Source organism: Lutjanus erythropterus, chromosome 17, assembly GCF_056507025.1.
Source record: "Lutjanus erythropterus isolate fLutEry1 chromosome 17, fLutEry1.hap2, whole genome shotgun sequence".
In the NCBI taxonomy this organism is placed as follows: Eukaryota; Metazoa; Chordata; class Actinopteri; order Lutjaniformes; family Lutjanidae; genus Lutjanus; species Lutjanus erythropterus.
The window spans coordinates 21,072,836-21,093,880 of NC_139333.1; the positions used below are offsets into that span (position 1 = coordinate 21,072,836).

Genomic DNA, 21,045 nt, shown 5'->3' on the forward strand with positions numbered 1-21,045 from the left:
ATTAACTAAGAGTGAACTATGCATTTTGGGGGTACCTGATCTAAACTGTGACCAGTGATTATTGAGGTAAATTAATCCAAACTTCATGATGTTAATAAGTGCATCTATGCATATGCATAGATCAGGTACCCCAAAATGCATAGTTAACTATTAACAAGTTCATAGTTAACTGCTAATAAATGCATAATAAAGTATGTAGAAATATTAATGAAAGCATAACAAAAACTTCATAAAGGTTTAAAAATGACATAGATATGTTATTTAAAGTCAAATGTGCTTGTAATGCTATTGCATTACAAGCACATTTAATATAAGCATCTTAAAAAATTGATGTAGCAACATGTCAACTCATTTTCTGCAAAGAAAATGTTAATGCAGTAAAGCTGTAACATATAAACAGACAGCTTAAGCTCTGAGCATGAAGAGCATTGAATGGTTAACACTGCGTTGAGGTTTGATTTTTCATCTGTAGGATACCCAGTTTGGATTAACTGAATGAATGGATGCTAATGCTGAATTAAACTTTAATTTTCACCAGCTGGACTTCATATTGATCATAGCGTCATCATTACTACCTCTGCTAATCAATGTCCTTGGTGAAAACCTGAACTTATTACATCTGGGGGATGTTTTAATACCATCTGTGGTGCAATCGGGTAGTTTCACATGCCACCTTTTTATCGTACGGTCAGAGAAAGTACAGCATCTACACCTGACTTCATTTTTAGATCATATCTATATCATTAGATCTATACTCCCTGATAACAAGTCTTGAGACAGAGTTGTAAGACGTGTATGTTTGGCATTGAACATTGGAATTACACTATTGATTGAAGTGTGTGAGTGTTGTAATATCAACAGGCACTTTGGGGATTTATTCACTGTTGATTTTTTTTGCATAAATGCTTCTCCAACTAACCACAGAGAACTGGAGAAGCTCCTGATCGAAAATGCTGGCAACTAAAACCAACACTGTCCAGAACACATGCTCTTTTCTTGTGGGTAATTTGTTGACTGTTTCCCCACAAGGCCTTGACTGATGATAATAAGAGTCAATATGTCCTTCATGTTTGTCCTTTCTTTATGCACACAAACATACAATCTTTTTATGTTGATATGACAGGCCAGAACTAATCAGTATTCTTATTTTGTAAGTTTTGAATTTGAAAATAGAGCAATACATTGGGGCATAAAATGGCAGCATTTCCGCATGGAGAGGGCCCTTGATCTTTCAGGCAGCCATCTTTTGAACCATAATACGGCGTGCCAGTTCGCACAGTTGACATGTTGCTCCAGGCGTCGTGCGCCCTTTCCATCCAGACAACAGGCTGCTTTCAAATGGATGATGCAGGAATATCCGACGCCCGTGTCTTCTGCTTCTGCAGTCCTTAATGCCAAGGAGCAGAGACGCTGGCTCATGAACACACAAGCTTTGTAGCATCAGGGATAGTTTTCATCATGTTGCAGGCTTTCCAAATGTCATCAGTGACACTGACACAACACAGATCACCATCAGAGTAAGACACAGCAATTTATTACAAGTCGACCACCAAAACAGCATCTTCTCAGATGACTGGAAATGGTAACACTTTATTTGACGGGCAGAGACTCTTGTGAAAAGCATCACTGCACTTCACCCATAACAATTTAGCCACGCCCCCTTTCATAACTCATTAATTGTTTCTCATAGACTTGGGGAGGCGTCACCAGTCTCAGACGAGAATTCCACTTTCAACTGTGTTATTTAACCCTGCCCATGCATGTTAGCCACGCCCCTTTCATAACTTATTAACTGTTTATTTTAGGCACTTGTGATTGGCACGATTTGGACTAAGCAGAGTTTATTTGTCATCAGGGATGGTTTCTTCTCCTCCTACACTTTAGCCACGCCACATTTCTTTACTCATGAACAGTTGCAGCAGGTCTCGACTTTGCATTAAAAATAACATAATTGACCAAATGACAACAGTTATAAACATGCATAAGGATTCTTTCACGTTCCTGACATGTGTCATGTCATCCCTTCAAATAAAGTGTCAGTGATTGCAAAAGACTATGGAACAGTTACAATGGTACACTTATTTTTTGAGCTTGATATTGTCACTGAGAGGCTGCCACACTTAAATATCACAAGGAAAAATAATACAGGATGAAGTCAATAGTTCATGACCTCTTGTGAGCATTTGTCTGTGTTAAATTCACTGATTTAATATAAATGGATGGATGGTATGTGACAGCTCTGCATGCTGCTGCTGTCAGATTTGAAAGATAAGAATATCTGAATATTTTTGTAAGAATAATAATAAAACTGACTGATATTTGCTGCTCAGAGCTTGGAATTTAAGTTTCACACATCAAACTGGGTATAAAAGGTCATAGATTGTAGCTTAAAAGTTTTTCTTCAGTGTTTAAGAAGAGTTTCACTACCTAAAGCTGTTTGAAGACAAAGTTTGGTTTATAAAGCCAACACTGTTACAACAGGGATCGAGCTGAAGGTTAAACATAAGACTTTCAAATGTCAAAGTAATAACTCTTACAATAAGTCAGTAATCATGCCAAACACAGTACAGAGACTTAGGAGATTTGTTTTAAATAGTAAGATCGTCTGTTTCTATTGTTTTTGGCCTTAAGTTCAGCCATTAAAGGACGACTTCTTCCTCTCCGAGAAACAGAAACAAAACAATGTAATCATTTCAAGCAGTTTGAGATAACATTTTCACGCACCCCAGCCTTCCCGGTCGACCTCTACCACTCTATATTACCCTCCAGGGGTGACGTGAGTTCACTCTCTGAGCGTGTTCACCTCTCGATACAACAGAAATGATCGCATTCAGCTGTGCAGCACACATCGCTCATGTTTTGTTGCCAGCCATATTTATTAACCTGAGACCTGAGAAAACAGAAATAAATCCGGGGGTTTAATTCAAATCATTTCATTCTGGACCACATTTAGTCCTCCTTTACTGATGCCGGCTGTGTTTGAACAACTGGATTTCATCAGCGGCACACGGCCCGTCTGCCAGCAACCTCAGACAAGACCCCTCACTTAATGTCAGCACAGCAGGTTCAGTTCTGGCTCTGGTGCGCTGATCCGCAGTGCAAACTCACCCGACGACACACATCCTCATCAAATCCCAGCCCTATTTGTTATTCGTCTTGTCAAACATGCCTGGCATGTAGTAGTTTCTATTTTTATTTTTTTGAAGTGGTGTTTTGACTGATCGCAGAAGTGTGTGAGAATTCACAGATGATGAAAATTCAGCCCTTGCCAGCAATTAAACCTTGTTCGCCAAACGTGCTGTAAGTGGTGAGAGTAAATCCTGACAGAATCTCTGTAAAAGCCAGTCAAGCTACTATTTACATCCATGTCTAGCTCAAATATGTAGTGAGGACTTTAAAATAAGGTATTAAATGTATTTTTTTTTTCAAAATAGGAGTCATCACTCTACTGACATGTATGATCCCAGTGAATAATTTCCACTGAGAAACATACTGTCTTTACCTAGAAACTATTTTTACAGGAGTACAGAGAACTGACAGTATGTCACAGTCAAGTTGACCTTTGATCTTTTGGATATAAGAATGGACTGGCCTTGTACGTCTAATCAGTTCATCCTTTAGTCCAAATAGACATTTTACGTTTAATGCTATGGGACAATGACGACAGCCATGCTGGATGAGGATCACGCGGGCGATGCATGGGAATGAGGCTTGATTTTCCACTGCAGCGAATCACAGGGGAAAGGTTTGGTTCCCATTTTAAAATGAAATGTTTTTACTGTAACAGAACATAATTCCCTGCTATAAATGAGGCCGGTGAAAATTTGACAATCTGCAAGTCAGCTTTGCAAAATCCCCACCTGTGCGAAGCAGGAATGTTATTCAACAGTGTGATTTCCCATCAAAATATTTTCAAAGTAGGTAAGCCATAAAATTGCGGTCGCTGGTGTTGAAAGCTTTGTCCCACAGACTGCAGGTGGAATTTACATATATTAAGTCTGGAAAACAAGTGAGATTCATGGCTGACTCTGACATAAAAACCTGTCCGCTCGCGCTCTCTGCGCTTCTCTCTCCGTTTTTCTCTCTATCACACAGACAGCTCTACTTGTTCCTGGTTGCTCATGTGTGGCAGCAGAGCCGGATGGAAAACATATTGCTCCATCAATCACGTCCCATTCTTCTCCGCAACACACTCGACTCGGAGGCTGTCTGAGACCGAGGCCACATCCGCTCAGCCCTTGTGTAAAAATGCAAAGATGACAAATATTCTTCCCGGGCTACGTCAAACTGTACCTATTCTGATATCCTGATCTCTTTCAAATGATGCTCCCCCACCTCACCAGTCCTCTGGCTGACGCCGTGTTGACAGTAGAGCGAGGGGTGTGCGCTGTGTTCAAACAAAGCTCCCTTCTCCCCTGTGTTATGCCAATAGATCAAATAAAAAGATACAGGGAGAAGAAGGAGGACGATGTCGGTTTTCATCAATGTCTGGCTGATGTATTCAGGAATTCCTATCTTTCAAGTCTTTGTTTCAGCACACGAGAAGACCAAAGCGTGGAGGAGAGTGCTGCCATGCCGATACTAGCAGACTTCCTCCTTCTCCTTCCCTGGCGGTTATGTGTGACACATAGCTTGGCCACAGCCCCAGCTGTAGCCCCTGGGCAGTGCATATGTCACCCATTTGTACTCCAGAAAGCGCTCAGTTCGGAGCTGAGGCCAAGTATGAATGGAGGGAACACTTACTCGTTTTTCTCCAGAGCCAAGAGCAGCTGTTCACCTTCCGCTTCAATCAGGAGCTTCAGTGATGCAGGGTGACTCTGATGAGACAACAGAGAGGAGAGAGGATAAGAAAGATTGGTTCTGGGGGAAGCCAGACATGGGCATGGGCTATACAACTGAAAAATGTATCATGTTAAGATGTTTCATTTCAGTGGATATTGATAATTATTGATGATAATCAGAATCTTTAACAAAGACCCAAAGAAAAAAGGTGGAACTGTATGACTTTATTTTGATTTTAACCACTTTATTTATCGAGGCACACATGTAACAGGTTTAACTGACATTGAAACTGACGTCAATTTCAGTAACAGTGTATTTGAAGTGGTGTGCATAAGACTGTGATTACACTGTCATAACCATGAAGGAGCCTTTATGAATGATTATATCTGTTTTCATTAAGTGTCATTCGGTTAAGTATGTCATTTTTAATGCAAAGTCGACTTTGAGATGTCTCTGTTATGACAATTTGACTAAATCAAGCCAATCATGTCTTTGTTATGACTACTTTGACATTAACCAAGACACAAAAAAGTCTTTGTCATGACAGCTTGACAATATCAAACTAGAAGAAACTGTTTGCCTCTATGTTTTAACATTACGTTAAACTGTCATATGTGGGTGGTTTTGACACTGGGTGTCATGAGACGATTATAAGTGTTTAACAGTGTATAAGTGTTTACTTTTCAAGTAAAGTGGCACTACCTAGACTTGTTATAAGGATGTCATTAAATGTTATGAGGCTGGTTTGATGGCAAAGAACAGTTCCAAGGTGATTAAGCTTACAGAGTTAGCTGGTTAACAGGCAGCGGCTAGTTTACAAGTTGCTTAAAAAGGCTAAAGCTTATGTGCCGTTATCTGTAGCTTGCATTAGCTAGTTAGCTTGGTTAGCTGTTTAGCTAATCGCCTAATTAGCTGACTTAGCCCAAAAGTATCAGGAGCCAAATCCAGCAACATCGGTACTCTATTCCCGTCAAACTGACCACTGTCAGTTTTGAAGGCCATGTTTGCCGGCCATGTTTACCGAGATATCTTAGTCGGGTCAGACACTAAACACATCCTCTGAGGGTGATGGTGGCCAATTTGACAGGGAATACAATACCAGGATGGTTTTCTTGTTGGGTTTAGCTCCTGGCACTCCAGGACTGAGTCAGCTAATTAGGCAGCTAGCTATACGGCTAACTAAGCTTACTAACTAATAACAGCAGTTAGTCTGCTTTAGCAAAAAGCAGTTGTAATAGCTAACTGATATCTGTCCATCAACTAACTCTATACGCAAATTCACCTTGGTATTGCTCTGTCGTCCAAATGGTACCACCTTAGCTGAAGTCCAAGAAATATTTCATGACACCATTGCAAAAGCATTTGACAGTGTAATTAAACTTAATGGCATCTTTATGACAAAAGTGTCACCAAGATTTCCTCACCATCTTTATTCATTCTCTCATTCCATGCTTTCTGTGTTGTTGTGTCAGATGTTGATGGTGCAACTGAACAACACAGCTTTAAGTGATGTGGCTGTTTGTGCATCACTCGAAGTACGTGCCATTATCAAGGAATATGATGGCTATTTATGGGCCTACATTATGTGCTTTCATGGCAGTTAGCATTTAATGCATTTCAGTGAAACTTTGAACATTTTAGTGAACAATTTTCTTATTTCTGTTGATGTGGTTTCTATTGCAGATACATATCAGTATTGTTTTATTGCTCAGGTCCAGGGAGGCAGCATTTTGATTGAGGAAAGATGGCTCTCATTGCTGTTCAAGTGTCGTGGTGCGTTAGAATGGTTTAAATTTGAGAAAATGGGTGAAATTGGTGCTCTGTGTGGCAATAAAATGAAAAATCAGCAAATACTTCTTAAAACTTCATTTTCAATCCTGATTGAACTGTGACTGAGCCACCCAGCGCTGTGAGAAAACATACGAGACGACTGCTTTCAATTGATGAGAGCAGTCGGAAAGTCGACTTTGTATCTTAGAACAAGAGCTGAGAGGATTAGCTTTATGTTTCTATTCCATTTGACATTAATCCTGCAGAAAGCCACGAGCCTTCGCACCCCTGAGTTACAACACTGAGAGAGGAGCCATGTGTCTCTGTTAGAGTCAGATGAAGTGGCACAGAGTCATACATCACTTCTGTCAGTCGTGCCACGCAACAAACGCGGCTGCACGCCCACACGCGCATGCACACACACACACACACACACACACACACACACATCCAGATGTTAGCACATAACCTCTCTCCTCTCCTCCCGTGTGCTGCGCTCTCACTCAGATACAGAAACGCAAAAAAATCCTCCACATTCTCCATATCGCCGGGCAACCACACACACACACACACAAACACATCTAACGCAGGCAGTTCAATCTGGGTCAGCTGTGCAAAGGAGCGCTGCTCTGGGTTAAGTCATCCATCACCCCCCGTGGAGAAGAATGTCTAGTGGATCATAAGAGGATATGGAAGCAGAACACTTAAGGTTTTAGGCAGTATCATTGCACAAGCCATGTGAGACTGAACTTCCAGCTATTTTCTGTTCAGACAGCTTTCTGTATTCACACTCTGACCTCCTTCACACTGCAGAATGTTTATGACAACTTCCATTTACAACTTCATAGAAAATACAGTACACTGCACTCAAAGAAGCATAACGTGTTCCTCGACTTGCCCCTTTTGGAGAACCCTTTTTGAAACCTGGTGGAACTTTTCATAAAGGTTTTACTTGGAACCCTTTCACAGAGTTCTACTTCGAACCCGACATAAAGGATTACACCCAGAAGTCACGGTATAAGCCCTGATGAGAGGCTCTGCAGAGAAGCCTTCTATTGTGTAATGGTTCTACCCAGAACCCCCTTGTGGGTTCTTTCTACTTTCTAAGTGTGCTACAAAGAGCACAGCCAGGGGTTTCTACTGAAAAGCTTTTGAGATTCCAGTGATTTTATCTAGAACCCACAAAGAGGTTCTACTGAGAACCCTTTTATATTTCAAGGGTTTTACCTTGATCTCACCCAGGGAGTTCTATGGAGAACCCTTTTAAATTCCAAGGCTTTTATCTAGAATCAACCCAGGCGGTTCTACCAAGAAACCGACCCAGGGGGTTCCACCAAGAACACTTTTACATTCCAAGGGTTGTACCTAGAACCCACCCAAAGGGCTCTACCAGGAACCCTTTTATATTCCAAGGTTTTATCTAAAACCCATCCAGTGGAGTGTACCTAGAGCCCACCCAGGGGGCTCTAACGGGAACCATTTCATATGCCGACTGTTCTACGTAGAACCTACCAATAACCTTTTGGTTTTCCACCGATTTTACCTTGAACCAATCCAAGCGGTTCGACCTACAAACCTACCTAAACGGAACCCTGATTCTTACAGAGAAGTCTTGGTGAACTGTTACTTCAAGAACCCCAGCCCTTTCAGAAGAACCCTGCTGGAACCCTCCTTTCTAAGAATGTGCATGTTTGGGCTTGATATAAAGGGAGTAATAAATTCATATTCGTACTTAATTTCACCTTCAGAGAGTGATATTATATGATGGGAGGTTTGTTTTGTTTTCCGGGTAAAAACATCCCAAAGAAACCTTGTGGCACCTTGTCTGTTTGGTTAAGCCAGAACAAATTAATTCACAAATGAATTGACTCAATACCGCAACCTGCAAACACAAGCTGTGTTTTTAAGTCTGCCTGGCAGCCATGTATTTTGTTTTCGTAAAGTCTGGGATTATAACGCCAAACACAGCCAAGAATCCCAGATTTCAAACATTTCATTAATGTTCCAGTGGGATTTATAGTTTGCTTCCTGTCTAAGATGCAGATATGGTACAGCTGCCTTTGCCTGAAATGCACTAAACTGAGCACAAAGAGGTGATGGCTGCTGTCTCTGTCTGATTCCTGCACACTCTTGGTCCTGACACTCCATAAAGACTAAGATGCATTGTGCCGTTTAATGTTTACTTAAATTTGCATTGACTTTAAAGTCCTGTGATGCAGGATTTTCCTAAAAATGTGTATTTTATAGACTCACAGGACCCGGTATATATGACCCAGTAGAAGTGTGTGATGGTGTCTGTATCTGCAGATACCCTGCCCTCTACCTGTCTTTTCTTATTTTTTTGTGCCTGGGATGTTTTCGGGCGTCAACCTATTGGCACTGTGGAGTCGAAGTGGACATTTGGGCCGAGCTTGAAGAAATTTCCTCAAGGCCTTCTTGAGATATTATGTTCTCAAGACTGGGACAGACAGATGGATAACCTGGAAACATAATGTGATTGTGATTAATGTGTTTGTTTCCTGTGCCTCAGGATCAACACCATCCTGTCTGCCTGCCTGTCTCTCCTGCCTTCCTGCTTGGCAGCTCACCCGCCAACCTGCTGCCTGCTCCAGTCACAGTCCCATCACAACTCATCTCCTCTCCGTTCACCTAAAATAAACTTTCTAAACTTCATCAGCTACTTTGTCTGCACCCTGCACTTGGGGCCACTTTGTAAACATCACAATGATGTTAATTTGAGGCTCTATTTAATAGGGGAATATGAGAACAACCTTTCAAGACTGGAATGAGAAAGTCATCTAATTATACGCTTATTTAGCATAAATTCAGAATCTACAATCTGTTGCTTTGGAGCCACTTGATTAGATATGAAAGGTTGAATCTGGCAGCAGCACAATGTGACATCATCTCACGAAGTACTGCGGTTGCCACTCATATACAGTACATGCAAGTGCACTTTTCTTGTAGATTACTTTGTAATGTGACGCTGTATTTCTGCTACCTTTGGTTTGTCACAACATAAGCTAAAATAGTTGCCACTGTGATAGCTTTCCAGAGTTATAAAATCCTGTCTGAGAGCATTATAAACCTCTTTGCAGTGTTTAAAGCCTTCAAAATTATTGATCTGTTACTCAAACCACTCCCTGTGTTGTTCCAATGCAGGCCTGTTTTGGGTCTGAACCCCCACTAGGAGCCTAAAACTATTGAGGACAAACGTTTGAAATTTATTCCTGTGGGTGCTGCAGGGTCACTATATCCCCTGTTAACATGAAGGTGTTCAACAAACACCATGTCAGTCTGTCTGCTGGGTTATGAAATAAAGTGTTATGTGTACAAAGTTTTGTCTGATGGTGGTGCAAGAAGCTCTGCAGTCTCCGTGAGGCTTTCATCATAAGCTTTCATCCTCTGGGGAGAAGAGAAATCAGCCGTCTAGATTAGAAGACTACAAGTGGAAATTTGAGGGGCTTTTACAGCAGAGATCTGGGTCCAGATCTGAGTACACTTGACCCCAAAATGCAGTTCATTTGGTTAGTGTGAAAACTACAACGTGTCATTGACCCATGCCCAGGTCCACCTGAAAAGGTGGTCACAAGTACTGTTCATGTTTGCTCGAGTACTGTTCACATCAGGTGTGAAAGCTAAGTGTACTTAAATGGCAGGTTTTTCTACACCGTAGCAACGACAAAAACAAATGTAGAGTACTTAATGATGGAAGTGTACCCAGGTACAGAAGTACTTAACAAAGGATTTAGTTGCATTTGGCAGTACTGTTGCAGATTGCAACCAACTCGCCTCCCCCTCCCCCTCCAAATGTGTAGGAGAAACTGCAGTGACTATAAAAAAAAAACGCTCCACTCTGACCTGCTGTAAAAATCATGGCAGACTCATTCTAAGGTAACAAAAATACAATTTTTATTTTCAGGTGATTATACACTAATGAAAACTTACTCATGAATGTTCTAGTTAATTTCTGCCATTTTCTGTCAATAGATCAAAGTAAATTTTATACACTGGACCTTTAAAAGAAGAAGTAGAATATAAATGTATAAAACCAACTTCTATTATTCACCTGGGGTAGGAGCTGGCTGATTGGTTTCCACTCTCGTCCAACCAGCTGAAGAGGTACTGTAGTTCCATAGTGTTTCTGCTTTGCTGTTGGTCTGTGTTGAACAGTCGTGCTCGAAAGATTCCCTGAAAGAGAAAAAACAAACACCATGCTAGAATAGAAAAAACTTCAAAGTTCCGGCTTTATTCCAGATTCTCTCTGCATCTGTAAAACCAAACCATGTCCATCTTTGTGGACACAAACAATGGGAACACTGATTTTATACAAACAATGCTGATAATGAATTCCTCCCCTCCATTAAAGGCCCGAGCCCAGTGTTCATTAACAAAATACGGACACAACCTGACAGTACAGCTGCCTTGTAATATAAATTGTCACTTAAACAAAATGACAGTATTTGTATTGATGGCTTTTCTGTGTCACAGCACACAAATAATGCTCTCTGAATGCTTTTGTTTTTCATAACTAACAATTATCTGCGCTGATAAAATGCCATCTCCAATACATCTCCTGAACATATGTTCACCTCCTTTTTATAGACTGTCAGTAGAATGGAGGCTGTCTCCTCAGCCATTAAGACATGAATACAACAGCGCTAATCAGCACTCTCACACATCAAGCAGCGAGAGCCGTTAGCCTGTGGCGAAACCGTAACCACCCCCTCCGCCACTCAAGCTGCATAAATCTCCACACTACTTCAGGAGCGGAGAGTTTCGAGCGAAGAGGAACTGGGGTTGCTGCTGCTGCTGCTGCTGCTGTGATAACTCCTAACACATACAGGGCTAGTGTCCAGGATGCGGTGCAGGGATTAGACGTAGCTTTGGGGCATTGTTCCCAGCATGCTTTTATCTCCTCTCTCTCCGTTCTGACAGGGTGTTAACCGAGCTTCCGAATGGCTACAATTCTCGAAGCTCTGCTGTGTTGCCAGTCATTTAAGAATATATCCGTCCCCAAATCCAATACTGAAGCGTGCCGACGGGGAAAGAAGTGGCAGAAAAACATCCACTGTTCCAAGCAAACCTACCACTTATTACTGAGTCAGAAGCTGCAGTTGCTCTAAATAGTACATCAAATTTGGCTTCCCCTGGCAGTGTTGTTAAGAAGAAATAATCTTAAGTAGACTGCTTAAGCAGAAAAAGAAAAAGACGAGGTAATTTTGTAATGACACAAAACAAATGAACTTTTCTAGTATAAATAAACATATAAATTCAGTTAAACATGAGAAAACATGTTCAATAAGCTTAAGATATTAAGTTGAACTAACATCTAGGTGTGAATGTAAGCATGAGTGGTTGTTTGTCTCTATGTGTCAACCCTGAAATGAACTGGCTCCAGCCCCCCCGTGACCCATCAAAGGTAAGTAATGATGGACAATGAATGGGTAATTCCAGTATGAATTTTTACAATGCATGATTGAAAAGTATGTTAAATGTTTAGGTCAGAGGCTCCCAACCTTTGTATTGGGATCTCCCGCAAGATAATTGACCCTTCCTAAGCCCCGCCCCTTTTGCTCTGTGCCTCAATAACAATCAGTCAAGCTTGGTACCCAGCGGAACCTCTGTCAGGGTCCACTGGATGATAAACAAGATGGGAGAAAAGAAGAAAAACATTTCAGCTGCACAAAATCAAGCATTTCTGAGTCATTTCAGCATTTCTCATGAACAACCAGAGAGTTTAACCCTTTCACGGTACTAAAAAACTACCATGATCAAACGATCTGAGACAGGAACATCTTTAGTTGAGCTCCTCACAGTTCATAGACATATGCAACTCAGCATGCCGGCAGAAAAACAGCCAGTATACAGAGCAAGCCCACTATAACTGAGACAGACGCTGCAATCGCTCTAAATAGTACATCATGAGCACACAGAGAGTCAAAATGCAATCGTGAGCCACTGGAGGACATTGCTAACAGGGTTCCTGCAGTAATCAGCTCCCCGCAGCGGGGAAGCTGTTTCAGAGCTTGGGTCTCTTACTAACACAGCGGGGGTTGTTAGAACCATTTGTTTCAGTGCAAACATCCTAAATCAAATGTTTGCTTGTTTTTTTGTTTTCTCCCACTGACGCTCCATTGAGCGTCTCCAAACAGCAGGGAAACAGATTGAGTTTGAGGATGATGTCAGTGGACTTGTGAGAAGTTTATGCGTGTGGTCTGAGAATAATTTACGTATGTTTTGAAACTTCGTAACATTTTAATTTTGAGTCACATTGCAAACACACATAAACACACTCAAGGGGAAACACTCATCACAGATTATTATTATTACCAGCTCTTCCTTCGAGGTTCACATCCCGTCTGTCTCTCTGCACATGACTCACCCAGCTAAATTGCTGAGTCTGCTTATTATCCAGCATTAATAACACAGGTCAGGCAGAGTGCTCCCCAGCCGAGCTTTGTTCTGGTTCTCCTCTGAGGAAACCACCGCCACTCTGGAGTTCATCACACAGCCGCTCCAGCTGATAGCGGAGAGCCAGAGGTGACCAGCTCAGTCAGCAGTCCTCATCCAGCCCCGGCCTGGTGATGAGAAGCAGGCTCTGGCAAGGACGGGACGGCGTCACGCACACAACAGCGGGAGAAGCATCCCGCCCTCATTAGTCCCAGAAAACCACACCGTCTGGGGGAGGTGGGCATGCTGAGTAAGAGAACGCATGACAACTTCCGTGAAAAGCACGGATGGATAAACACAGCAGATGAGAGGAAGGAAAAACAAAGAAGTTTGACAGAGAAAGGTCATGTCAGGATTGCAGTCACGCTTGGGGAGTAATGGATTAAATGTAACGGGATTATGTAATTAGGATACAAAAAAGGTAACTGTATTCCATTACAGTTACAGGAAAAACACACAGTCAGATTACAGAGACATCCGGTAATTACAGTAAAACTTAAAACACATTTTAGAATAAAGAACAATATACTACTATGTGCAGTGTGCACACATTACAAGACTTTACAAGTCTAAGAACTTTTCAAGATTATTTTGTTTTTAAATCAGAAAACAGGAACAACATCAGAGTACAGTGACAGTTCTGCCTTCATCTGTGAAAACACGGCCATCATCCAAGAACTGAACATCTAATGAAAGAAACATAAAGTTGCTTAAGCTAACCGCTACACAGAATAACCGTTAGCGTTAGCTACGGGGACCAACCCCTATTGAGGCTACACAGACCAAAGGCTAATGTTAGCTAACCAGACCAACCACTAACATTAGCTACAGAGCCCAACTGCTAACGTGAGGTACAGCTACACAGACCAACCGCTACGCCGAAATCCAGTTAGCTAGCTAACCCGTCAGTATCTACTGCTGACTGTAGGTGGTGTTGTTGGCGACTGTGATGGTTTGTGGGTAAAACACAAGCCCCCAGAGTAAGTTTGAGTGTGAAGTTTGAATAGCATACTTAAGAAAGTACATTTAAATTTGAAGAATTGCTGCTGTTAATCTAGGCATAACGAAGAAAAGAACTGGCTAGCTGGAGAAAAAATAAACCTACAATGAACAAGAAACATATTGGGCTGAACAATTTGAACATATTTTGTATTGAGGTCATCCAAAAGTAATGGCAAGTCATCAAGTTACATTACTTTAATATTGCTATACTTGGATTAGATCAATGACTACACTTTTGAAAAAGTTCAATGGTAACTGGAAAATAACCCCGTCAAGCCTGATTGTGGTGAGCTGATTTACAGATGGAGCGGCCATCGCCTTTTCTGTGGTATGCACCACATCAACTTTGAAGATGAGGTTCACAACCATTCAGCGTTTGGTTCCCGGACTTCAAAGTCCACAAATGAATAACCATTTTGTTAATGTGGTGTGCTATGAGGTTTAATCCCCACTTATAAATGGCATTATATTAGTGGAAATAGTCTGCAGGGTCATTTTGTTTCCACGTGCTTGGAAGAGACATTCGGTAAAGTTGGAGCATGTCAGGCCTGTGGTGTGCGGAGTGTGTAAGTGGCTTTGTTAGCTAGAATGTTATAAGAGCCACCAGAAGCATTAAGGGAGCGGTAAAAGTGGCACCAGAGCCCAAAACCTTATTTATATGTTCAATAAAGGAGAGTGTAAACAGAGGTCTTAATAAAGTAGAGTTCTGGCCCTGATCAGCTCCCTTTATGCTCCAACGTACACAAGGAGAGTTTGTGCCATTTATATTGCCTCAATAAAGTCAATGCTAGGTTGGAGGATTGCATGTCTGTGGGTGTTTGTTCGCGTGTGGGTGACTGAAATCTGATATAGACCTATGACTGCATAAAGTAATAAACTTGGCCTCCCCTAGCAGCGTTGTTAAGAAGAAATAAAGTACTCTGTATGTAGAAACATTGTTTTGTTGCTTTACACACTATAATTCATGATTAGCTGCATATTCACACTAAGCATGGACTGAGTAATTTCCAGGTCAAAAGGCCTCTAGGCAACTGAGCTCAATTTGATTGAAAGGTTTTTTAGCCATCTAGGTCAGAGGTTTCCAACCTGGGGACTGGGATCTTCCAAAGGGTCACAAGATAATCAATAAATTGGCCTTCATCAGGGTTTTAGGATGACCTTAATGAAGGCCACAAGCCAGAATGCGTGGGTCTAACAATAAAGTTGCTCTTGATACTAGAAGTATTGTTGGAGTTTTGACTTCTTTGGCCTTTTTTCCTCCTCCATCCACATTTAAAGTGGGTGAAGTTGTGCCAGAAATGTCAAGGTTTTCTCAAATTTTTGCTTTTTTCTTGTGAAATATTGGAGATTTTAACCTCTTCAGGAGTAAAAAAAAAAAAAAAAAAACAGTACCACAATGAAACAATCTGAAAAAGGAACATCTTTGGTTGAACTCCTCACAGTTTATAGACAAATGGAACTTGTGATGAGGAAGTGGGCACCACTTGGTAAGTCGCAAGACAAAAGGTTAGGAATCTGTGGCCTTGGTGGGTCAGTCGCCAGCTTTATGGTTTTTGACCTCTTTAATAGTGTTGTACTACTCAAAATCACTCTTAAGACCGTTTTTTGATGATCTCAGTCAGAATCAACCACATTTTTCCTTGGTCTCGTCTCAGTTTCAAATAAGAAAAAAGATTCTGGATTTTATTACAAGACTGCCACCCCACACATCCCTTCACACACACTCCAAGAAAGTGAATGCAGGACAGGAAAATAACCTGTGGCTGTCTTTGGCTACCTAAACCACAGAGTTTGTCTGCAAAACGGCATCCAAAAGAAAACACACAGCAGTGTGTAAACTCTGCAATGCAATGCTTACTGACATCGGTGGGACCATGTCAAGCTCTTATCAGCACTTAGAAAGCAAGCATAAAGAAAGGTGATCTAAGTGTAAGTGACGCAAGCAACGCCAAGTAACTAAGTTGTGTTTTTGTTTGTGATAAACAATGACAAGACAGGCCACATAAAGTGATGTAGATAATAGTTGTGTAACATTGATTTTAGCTAATGTGAGCTCCAAAATAAAAGCCTACATAAAAGCTGGATGAGAGAGCTAGAGCTGTGACAGCACTTGGTCTAGTTTCAGTTTCAACACCTAAAAGTCTTGGTCTCATTTCTGTCTCAATACACTCTGGTCTTGGTCATGACTTGTTCTCAGTTTAGGTGGTTATGACTACAACACTGCCCAAAAAAACACAAAGCCTACTTGTCGCCCATCGCCAGCAGCTGCTGCGTCTGTGGGTTATGAGCAGATCAATCAAGAGTCTAGAGTCAATTTCCTTGTTTTATTTGAGTAATTTCAGACATGAAAAGGCAAAATGATCAAGTCATTCACAAGAAAATTAAGGTTAGAAGAACATCAATAAAAATAAATCGAATTTTGTGTGTGCAAATGATTTTATTTGCTTTTCCAATCTGTTCTGGTCTTAACATCTCACACCCCCTTGGGAGGTTTTCCTGATCCTCTGGTCTTGCAATACCACACAATTGGTGATCATGCCGCCTCCTGATTGTATGGGGGGTTCTAAATGTAAGGTAGTTGCTAGAACAGTGGTGAGAATGGCTGCTAAAAACCTACGCCCCTAACATTTTTTCATCGACACACCTTACCACAAATGCTCTCCCCTATTATAACCACATAATGTGAACGTCCCATTGTGAAAAGCCACCCTTAAGACTTTGGAGTGGTTCGACAATAGAGATTTTTTTTTATCTGTAATTGTTTCCACACAGTTAGTAATGAAACCTGGGAGACTGTCCTCAGCCTCTATTGAGCAAAGCGTTTTGGGGTCAAGGTTGGGATTTTGTCGCCCACATTCACAGAAAGCAATGATTTGAAGATACGCAAGTCAAGAGATGCCTTGGTTGGTTGAAAAAGATTTTTAGACATCTCTGCAAGATTAAACAGTTGTTTCAACAGCATTTTGATTAATACACTTAATTCACTTTTGCACAATTTTTTTTTAAAAAGTTCTAACTTCTACATCTCACTGTCTTTCCAGGGTAAACTAAATCAGTGATTACTGGGGCAGTTTACATTTCCTGATAGCATTTCACAGTGAATCATTCCATGTTTTTTTCAGCGCTGCTAACTTAATGCATTCTCCACAGCCTATGAGCTGCTGGTCCCAGATGACCTTCTTCAGTTCTTTGCAGATCTCCAGACGTCCTTTCTGACTGCCCTTTCTTTCACAACGGCCTCCTCTTCCCTCCTCTCTCTGTTCCACCAAAACAAACCAACAACTGTTCAGCTTTATTAAACCCAAGAGCCTGCTTTCTCGCAACCGACCGCAACTCACTCCTTGACAGGCAAAGCATGAAATAATGTATTCATAACAATCTTTGGTTTTCCAACACATGGCATGCTGTTCTTTTCATCTGCACGCCTGATGAGGCTGAGCCCCCACATGTGCACAGGTCCTCACTGAGATAGGATACAGGCTACACATACGTGTACACATCAATAAAGAGCAGTCCTAATTACAGTCACCCTTTGTCAGATGGCTGGAGCAGGATAAACACACAAGGACACACTCCAAAGTCACTTTGACAGCAATTCTCTCCAATCTTTAAAGATGTCAGATTGAAAATGAAAAATAACGCCTTTGGCAGCTTGAATGAGACTCTTTGACATGCAAAATCTTTTGAATGGTACAAAAACAAGTGCGGAGGAGACACACTTGAGACGATTCCAGCATTGTTTGACACTGGTGGACGCTGTTTAGTTACACAGACCGCGAGAAGGAAATAAGAGCATGTGGAATTAATTAGGGCCAGAGTGATGAGTTTAATTTGGCCTGTTTCAAGCAGAACTATAACGTAACAAAGACAAAAAAAGACCTAAAACAAAACTGAACATACGGCTCTTGCCCTGATTCCATATGGAAGTGAGTTCTTGATAAAGGAAATCTAATAAAATGATCACTTTTCTGCATCAAGAGCATCTATCCACGGCCTTTTTTGTCCAGATTTAGTGGATGTCTTTAATCAGTGGACTGACCGGACTGGGAACATGATCCAGCAAAGTTTCAGAGCCAAAAGTTTGGTCTGACATCAGCCCATGGGGGAAAACTTGGTTAATGTTTATGGCTATTGTTCATTTAATAATGGCTGATTGACAGGCATATCACGAATTCAATTTATCCCCAATCAGACTGGGCAAATTATGCTAATTCAAACAGAATGGTGATTGGGGAACAGAATGATGAATGATACATTGAAGATCCATCAAGAGGGCTCTTTCATAAATGACCTTGGAAACAAAAGCGGTGAACTCAGCTGCCTTTCCTTATCTCATACTCTCCTTCATCATTTTCTCCAGGCCTCATCAATTATCAATCATTATTCTCATTATCGGCTATCGATTCTTATATTGATTCATTCAAAGAATATTTTTACTCTATGAAAAGCCCATCTCAAGTTCCAAGAGCCCAAAATGTTTTCAGATGTCTTTGTTGTTTTGATCGACTAAACATATTCCACTTCAATTTATTAATGCAGAAACAATTAGTCAAGTCATTTATTAGTGGATTCATCAGAGGCTTAATCATCAACATTTTGAGTAATTTAGTGAGGGAAAATGCCAAACCCCCACTGCCAAAATATGAGTATTTGCTGCCTTTTAAAATATAATTGAAAAAAACAAACAAACAAAGAATATCCTTGGAACTGTTTGTTGCACAAAACAAGCAATTTCAAGATAACACCTGGGGCTCTAGGAACTTGTGATGAGCATGTTTCACTGCAGTACATTCATTACAGTATACCAGGGTATTACGACAGTATGATTTTCAACAGAGTCAAAAATACAGATGCTCCTCCATTAAACTGATATGGACATGCTGTATTGAGGTGATGTACTGCAGTGCACAGCACACGCTACCAGAGGTCAGTCTCTCTGCCAGTGGAACAGCCAGCCGCTAGATGCAAATACATCCTGCAAACTGGTCCTTTACAAACACAAAGATTAATCAAAGATGAAATAATTATTCCTTGCAGCTCTAAATGATATAAAACAGAGAAAAGCAGCACATTTAGGAAGCAGGACGTCCATGCAATGTGCTCCTCGAGACTCGGTGCAGGGTTCATCAGGATTACAGAGCAAAGGTGAAAAGTGCCTGGTAATCTTGGCTTGACTCCACAGTAAACATTTGACCCATTAGGGGGACATTATGTCAACACCCTGGAGGTCACACTAGGAAACACAGAAACCTGCGGGTGACATCATGGTAATAGAAATCCGCAGAAACTGGAAAGAGGGTCTCCTTAAATCAAATCTAATAAGGTAGCAGTGAGTCAAAAGTCGCAGCAGTGAGAGTTGTTAATGGTGGGATTTATTGGTGGATGATTTTTTTTAGGGTCATAATCGAGCCATTTAACACTGGGCTCCCTCTTCTGGCACACAGCTCTTTTGTCTTCCTGTCTCTGTCTTTCTACCCCCACCTTGTACACTGAGCTCATTTACTGTCACACTAGCCTGATGTCAGCACATAATTACTCTATGGGAAATAGATGGTCCTGCAGCAAAAATTCCCGTCGGCTCAGCAGGAGGTTAATGTTGTCCGAGAAGCTGTGCCGTTATGCCCCTGGCGGGTGACAGCGTTACGGCCCCCCCCCCGCTGTGAGGGCTGTGCTCGCCGCCTGGCATGGAGCCTTAGCAGCAAAGGTCAGAGTTGGCGAGCTTCAGGAGCAGAACTGTGTGAAAGCTTGTTAATATGGTCCCTATGATGGATTTCATTTATAGCGTCCTGGAACTCCTCTCTGTCATGGGAAGCACATGTCTGGCGTACAGTCAAAGCACAAAAAAAAAACTAAAAAACAAAACCGCAAGAACCACAAGAGAAAAAAAAACACGAGGCTGCTGTGTCATTATGGATCCTCAAGTTATTGTACAGCTTTGGCTGCATCTCATTACCTCAGACAAGACAGTGGCCCTAAACGTCACATACACTCTTAAAAGTAAAGGTGCTAACTAGAACCATAAAGGGTTCTTTGGTTTGTCCCTATAGGAAAACCCTTTTTTGGTTCCTGGGAGAACCATTTATAAAGGTTCCACTGAAACTCATTCAGAGAGTTCTTCCTAGAATCCTAAAATAAAGGGTTATGTGTAGAACCATCTGTGAAAGGTTTTCCCACAAAACCCTCTATGAGAGGTTTTACAGAGAATATGTCTACGATGTAATGCCTCCACCCAGAACCCTCTCTGGGCGTTCTATCAAGAACCATTCCACCCTCTGGGTGCTCACAAGAAACCACCCAAGAGGTTCTACCAAGAACCCTTTCATAGTCAAAAAGGTTTTATCTAGAACTTGAGGAGATTCTGCAGAGAATTTATTTAAAATTTTCTAGAACCCACCCATGGGGTTCTACTGATAAACCTTTATATTATGGTACAGAGGTCCTTTGATGAAAAAGTTCCTCAAGGATTTCAACAACCCTTAAAGAAACCTTTTTATCAAAAAGGGGCATTTATTGGGTGAAAAGGGTTCATCATCTTATAACAAACCCATTCTTCAACAAAGAGTTCTCCAGAAGCAAATGGTTCTGGGTAGAACCTCAGCCTTTTAAGATGAACCATCTTGGAACCCTTATTTCTAAGGGTGTAGGTCAAGGATTATAACAAAAACAGATATCAGTGTATGATCAAACTGAAACAGCTCTGACACTTCATTAATTAATAAGTTGATCGATTAGAAAATTATGCCACAATTCCGTTCATTTGAGTCATTTGTCAAACAAAATCACAAAACAATCATTTTGCCTTTGAGAAGTGTCACAGAGAAGAAAAAATAATTTGTGCTCTCCATTTATTAATTCATCCTCTTATATTAGTAATAAGTGCTCTTGATTTAATGACTCATGCTCTCAAATGAGTCATTTCTGTGCATGAATTAGTTTGAACAGTTTTTGCCTCAATACGACCTCCTGGATTATGTGCAATTTTGAGAATTTGCTGATTTTTCTTTATCTCATTGTAAATTGAATATCTTTCATTTATTT

General features: G+C 41.1%; 1 protein-coding gene across 1 annotated transcript in view; it reads right to left on the bottom strand.

The window, feature by feature from the left end:
- adam12a (ADAM metallopeptidase domain 12a) overlaps positions 1-21,045 on the bottom strand; it is a 108,187-nt gene that overhangs the window by 80,340 nt on the left and 6,802 nt on the right. The window contains exons 2-3 of the mRNA XM_084740963.1: positions 10,622-10,743; positions 4,744-4,817 (exon numbers count right to left, since the gene is read on the bottom strand). Of these exons, the coding sequence (XP_084597089.1) occupies positions 4,744-4,817; positions 10,622-10,743 (196 nt within the window). The remainder of the gene's footprint in view (positions 1-4,743; positions 4,818-10,621; positions 10,744-21,045) is intronic.